The following is a 6,582-nucleotide window of genomic DNA, read 5'->3' on the forward strand; positions in this document are numbered from 1 at the left end:
TTTGCTAGGAAATCTGAGGGATTCAGAAGCAGACAGAGTTAGTGGGGAAGAGGAGCAAGGTGAGGAAGTGTGGGAACAAGGTTTGTGTGAGTTTCTCAGGCTGTGAGATGCTGCTTCTATGTTCCACTAAGGCAAAAAACTACCTGGTAGAGAAATAAGACCAGTGAGGTCACTTGCTTTCCACACAGCTGTGCTCACAAAACTCTGAGCTTCCTAAAGGCCTGATGAGAAAGTTTAATAAGTGTGTCCACATTACCTCATCTCTTTGAGTGGTGTGGCCAAACTAACATACTGTCCTTGTTCCACCCAGTACAAAGCCCCCTTTGCTGCTTTATAACCAACTGAAAGAGATTTTCTACGGGGAGCCAATTTTTGAAATATTTCAGTGTCAATCTCATGATGCTGCACAGCTATCTATTTACACTATTTTCAACCCCATAACTGCTTAGTAAAGATTGTGTAGGTTATGTAATATTGTGCAGCTTCAAGAAGCTTGGCTTTGAAATGTCCCAAGGTTTTATTCCTTAATTTTAAAGATCCTGAATTTCGCTGAACTCAGTGATAACAGGACACGAAACACACCAGCTCTTGGAGTAATTAATTTTTTAAATGGAATTGGAATTAGGCCAGTGACCAGGCTTTCAGAAGCAGTGAGTATTTGCACATCCCACTTATTTCAGCTGAAAGTTGGGGATATGTCACTGTTATTTAACTATAAGGTGGGAGGAGACACATGTATTTTCTATCTTCCCCCTTCTCTACAGAGGCAGTGAAGCAAAATCTGCTCAGTGAGCATAGCATAAAATAAATATTCCCACAAGGGGAGTAGCTGAATGTTTCAGCCTTCAATTTGCTGTGAAATCAGGTGCTGTTGAGATGAGTCTGTCTGTCTTTGATTGAAATATCTTAATTAAGAGAGGCTTAGGGGATAATTAAATTTGTATCTGAGACCCATTACTGCCAATCCCATTAAAGAAAGGGAACAGTCACTTTCTTCCTCCTGCATTTTCTATTCTGCAGCTTTGATTAAGCTGAAGAAGAACGGGCAACGTTGTGCTGTCAAGTCCCAGTTTGTTCAGCCCATATGCCTGCCAGAAAGTAACACTGTTTTCCCTGACCAGTTGAAATGTCAGATTTCTGGATGGGGACACAAGCATGAGAGTGAGTAAAACGAGAGCTGATATTTGTAGAAAAAAAATTATGATAATAAAAACATAACGCTGCGGTATACGTTATACAACTGAGAGTTTGGTAAAATGTTTTGCAAGGGACTTCTGGTGGGATTCTTTATACCTACCTTTGGAGTTTAGAACATTTACATCTGAGATAATCATCCTGAACTTCCTTTATAGACTTTGAAATTTGAAGTGTGGTACTTTTGACCAAATGTTTGCACTAATTTCAGGATGGAAGGAGCCATGAGCTAGCTAGATCTCACTGGACTGGGAGGGGAGAAAGTAGCTTGTTGGAGTGCCAAACCTGGAATTTTAGTGAAGTGAATCCTTCCCTTCTTCTGGTTTCTCCAGATAGAGATTTTTAACTTCACCATCGAGAAACTTTGAAAACATTGATAGGGGAAGGCCAGGTAGACTTTGGGCTAAGAAGTGCTTACACCCAGATTGAGAAAGGTGGGAAAAATCATCCCATCCTTTCAGAGGAGGAATTTCAGGAATATGAGGCTGGACCATGCTGCTTCATTGTTGAGATAGCAAAGACCAATGCAGGTAGATGAGAAGGACTGAGGAGCTGGCTGCCATAATTTGGTGACAGATAAAGTATGAGCAAATATCCCAGTCTAAATATGTAGTCTAAAGATAAAAAGAAGTAATAGAGTCACTGAAAAATGGATGATTTATTATCACATCTGGAAACAGGTGAGAAGAGGAGTGCTGGGGTACTGTTGCTGAGTCTCTAGAAAATGAGAGAAGCCAAAATGTATCAATGACTGGACATTGCAATACAGTTATTTTATGGAGTCTGACTGGAGGATCAGAAAGTGGTCACTATAAAAATTATTTTGTTTTAAAGACATCCATAACATGAACACTACTGAGAGGTGTTAAATGTGTTTATTATGTGTTAAATGTGTTGTGCCTTGTGTTTTCCTGTTATGCTCTTGACATTCTGTAAAAATGACTTTCTTTTCCTTTCTGGGAAATTTTTTAAAGATATATCTGGTTATTCAGATGTCCTGCAAGAAACACTGGTTCCACTTATTCCAGAGGAGAAGTGCAGAAGTCCTGAAATTTATGGAACAGAACTCACAGAAAATATGTTCTGTGCTGGCTACTTTGATAGCAAATCTGATGCTTGTCAGGTAATGCTGCATCATCTCTAGGCAGGTGATAGAAATGTATTTGGGTCATAAATGCTGCAGTGTTACAATTCTTACTTTTGATTTTACAGTGTTCCTAAAGAAAAGTAATATTCCTAAAGAAAAGAACCTTATATGACTGCTTCCACCTTTATTTTTTCTCATGTTCAATGTCAATTAAGCTCCACAGAAGAGCTCCAGGGTATTGCATTCCTCCTGCCTTCACATAAGGCAGTGGCTGTGCACTGGAGGGTGTGTTTCTCCAGTCCTGGCTGAGCCTGCAGGTGGTGGCAATGGATTTGTGCCCAGCTGGCAGGGATGTGCCAGCAGGAAAATCAGCATGAACCTGAGTGGGGACAAATCCCAGAGCTGCTGCCTCTTGCCTGAGGGAAAATAAGGACACCTGGGTAGGAGGTGAGGAGCAGTGGTGAGGCTTGGAGGAAGGAACTGAGGTTTCTATAGTGGATGTGACTGAATGGTGTAGAATGTCAGTCAATAGGAAACTGTGTTATGTAACCTCAGTCTTTCATGGAATGACCTCATGCTCTCACTACTTTCAGTTGTGTCACACCTCAGCTCTGAATAAGGATGCAGAATTGTTGTGGTGATAGATGAGACTTCTTAAAATGAAGGATCAGATTATTCCTTACATAAAACTTCAGATTTCATCTACAGCTCATTTTGAAGGAGGAGGGTTTTGCTCTATTAACATAAACTCGTGAAAAGGCAGCACATAGCTAATAGCTGGCAGTGTGAGTGCAGGAAAGAATGTCATGTATACTGTGTGCTGGAAGCCCCACAGGGGTCATGAACATATCCAAAGAAAGGTGGCAGGAGCAAAATGGCAGCAGCCAGCAGTGGCTCAAGGCCAAGGCTGAGACTGAGGCTGCAAGGGGTCACAGAGCCAGAGGGATGGAAACGACCCTGCCTGCCCAGCTCCCCTTGCCTTTCCCAGGAAGTGCAAATAAGAGACAGCATTACAGCTGATTCTCTCTCCCTGCCCTGGAAAAACAGAAATTGGGAATGAGAAGGAAAAAAGAAAGTAGAGGGAAGGAGAAAGGAGTTGCACAAATACAAGTGGCCTGGAGAGATTTACAAGGTCTGAGAAACAGCAATTTTGAATCAATAGATGTTGCTGAAGAACAGTGCTCATGACATGAAATCATCATTAGTGAATCAATAATTCATTTTTCCCTATGGTCAGACTTGTAGTGGGGTCTGAGGAGAAATAATGAAGACCCCTTAATGTAACAACAGATGTAGCTGACCTCTGGGTTTTCTTAATGTACTTAGGATATTAACCTGTAAACCATCTGTTATGTATAAAAAATATTCCAAGATCAAGAAACTTCAAACAGACAATGTGTTTTAAAATATTTTTAAAAGATTTTCTTGGAAACTTTTGTCATTTAATTAGTACACTGATGCCAAAACTGCAATCAGACTAATTGTGAAAAATATGCAAACAAGCAAAAATTCATCTGATGTCCCTCACTTATCTTCAATATAAAGGCAACACAATTTTCCTATGTATTTTTGTCTCAAGAAATTTTTCTTTTGAGATAGGAAAAAAATATTTCTCCTTAGTCTTAAATAACTGCAGTGATGGCTGCTTTCACCAGTACCATTTACTAAGTCACATTTTTAATTTATTACATTTTAATTTCTCTAGAAAGTCAATCTAAGAATAACAATGAAAATAATAAAAAATCCTGTCCTGAATGTTTTCAAGGTTTAATATAAGTAGAAATATCCAAAATTAACCCTTGCTGTAGTGTAGTTTGGGCTGCTTTCCAGTTTATGGTTTAATGACAAGATAAATACTCAGTCGCAAATTCAAGTGCATGGAAAACCCCATATGCCACATAAAATTACAGTATCCCACAGTGCCAAAGTGTGGCTGTATGCAACACCTTTCTTTGAAAACTCTCATGTTCTCTGAAAGTTGCAATAAACTGCATCGAGAAACTCTCCAAATGCACCCATGTAGCCTCTCCATGCAGTGCTGATATTACAACACAGTGCCAAGCCCCAAAGGCTTGTTCACTTCCATTGAAAATTATCTACATCAACCTACTGCTTTTCAGTAGGTGTCTGAATCTAAAATTTTCATATTTTTAAACAAAATCTGATATTTTGATACTTTTGTTAATGTGTAATTTTTAAAATCCACCATTATGTTTGAATGTGACTAAAAATGCTTTCTATAATGAAACTTCAGTAAACTGCTTTTATTAATTTCTATTTTTTTTTTTTTTTTTTTTTTTTTTTTTTTTTTTTAGTTTTACTGATCTTCTGACTGCTTTCTATCCAATTAGATAACCTTTGCTTACTTTTGATGCAGGGAGATTCTGGTGGACCTCTGGCTTGTGAGGAAAATGACATCTCTTACCTCTATGGAATTATCAGCTGGGGAGATGGCTGCGGCAGAGTCAACAAACCTGGAGTATACACAAGAGTGACAAACTATGTCAAGTGGATTAATGAGAAAATAGGCCCCCGAAAAACTGGTTGAATAGTTAAATACACTAACATTTGAAACAGGGTTCTGGAGTCTTTTGGTTTTATTAAAGTGGCATATATACTTTATTATAAGCTGGTATGAAAACTCTCATGGTAATTCTTAGCAGTTCCAAGCCAGACCACCGAAAGCAGCCCTGCTCCATCTGATGTCAGCTGCCTTGATCTATCATTCAAGGGCTGTAGATTGCTCGACACACATGACTGCCTTTATTTGTCATAATAAAAAAATCTCAAACATATTGAGACAGTGCACAAAAATCTGCAACTCTCTGTCTGCTTGGTGGATTACCTAAAAAGGGACTTGACCTGTTCTACAGTTTCTGGTGGAGCTGTCATCCCCCAAACCAACCTGCAACAATATTGTCCTTGTATTCTCAGCTGAAATGAAAAAATAAACAGGAGAATCAAAAATGAAATTCCCTCTCCTTGAGAAATGATCTCTTGAAGCCCAGGGCAAGAGACACTAAGAGAACAATGTAGGTAAAGCTGCTCCTCAGCTAACTGCAACAAGTCTGGGGAAAGAAACCAGAGGGTTTAGGTTTTGTTTCAACCAAACACGTAAGCATATTTTTATATAAACATATTTCTGTGTTCCGCTGACGTAAAATCAGGAACATGTCTCAGAGCTCTGCTGAATCTGGTGTGCAATTTTCCAGCAAGGTTAATGCAACAGCTCCAGAGAGCTCAAAGTCTTTTGCTGAAAAATGTTGTTATCTGGAGCAGCTGATTTAGGTTGATACAGCCAGGACCTTCTGCAGACTATTAATCTGCTCCTTGCCCTGAGGATAGCAATGGAAACACTTCACCTTGCTGATAAATCCTTCAATGTTTCTTTAATTTGACAATGTTTTGAAGATGTCTTAGGTTTTGTACTAACAAGTTGTTCAACTATTTAGATAACTCAGAAAGGAGGTTTCTTATAACAGATTTTTCAACTGGATGGCTGGGGTGCAGCTTGACATTTCCCTTAGGGATTTGGTGATATCATAAACCACAGGCTTTACTGTCATGGTCTGTGGAATTTATATGGGACCAACCAAAGCAATTATTACAATAATTACAGATGTTTAGAGGCAGTGGACTCAGCTGTATGAGCAAAAACAGGCAGAAAATGATTCAACAGAAAAAGTCTGACAAGAATGGAAAATTCTTTTTTTTTTCCTTTAGCTGTGTCAGATGGGTACATTTAGGTGTTGTTGTGAAATGTATTTTTCCCCTTGTAATGAACATTTATGAACTCTCTTAACTTTTTCAAGCAAAGTTGTTTTTTAAAGTAATAGAATTTTAAAGTGATACCTAGATATTCAGATGTGTTTTTTGTTTGCAGTGTCCTCATGGGTTTCTTAGTAGTGGTGAATGTTATTGGCAGTTAAAAGAGATTTTTAAGGAAAAATAACCAAAACTGCATCTGTGTAAGTACAAATATACAACAATGCTAATCTAGATAATGATGTAAACTGCTTAATAAAAACATTTACCCTCTGTTTCTTGAACTTAGTCTGTTATATATAAACTTACAGTAAGATCTTTGAATCCCTCTGTAGGCAGTTCTAGAGGCTGAGAGCTGGTAGAAAGATGAAATAACATTTTGTGCTGGAAGATACCTGAAAATCTCTCTATAAGGGTCAATTTCAGCTGCTGGTGCTCCCAGTTTAATCCAAGTGTCACACACATTTCCAGTAGGCAGATGTAAGCACCTGGGTATGTTATTAAGCTATTGATACCGTGAGTCTCGGGATTAAAGC

The 6,582-nt window shown here is 38.7% G+C and overlaps 1 protein-coding gene across 1 annotated transcript in view; it reads left to right on the forward strand.

Annotated features, from left to right (window-relative positions):
* Window positions 1–5,084, forward strand: part of HGFAC (HGF activator) — a 38,884-nt gene extending 33,800 nt beyond the window's left edge. Inside the window, exons 12-14 of the mRNA XM_005424747.2 lie at window positions 1,021–1,161; window positions 2,169–2,317; window positions 4,659–5,084. Coding sequence (XP_005424804.1) covers window positions 1,021–1,161; window positions 2,169–2,317; window positions 4,659–4,829 — 461 coding nt within the window. The 3' untranslated portion in view covers window positions 4,830–5,084. The remainder of the gene's footprint in view (window positions 1–1,020; window positions 1,162–2,168; window positions 2,318–4,658) is intronic.
* Window positions 5,085–6,582: the final 1,498 nt, after the last annotated feature.

This window comes from Geospiza fortis, unplaced genomic scaffold, assembly GCF_000277835.1.
Source record: "Geospiza fortis unplaced genomic scaffold, GeoFor_1.0 scaffold147, whole genome shotgun sequence".
NCBI lineage: Eukaryota > Metazoa > Chordata > Aves > Passeriformes > Thraupidae > Geospiza > Geospiza fortis.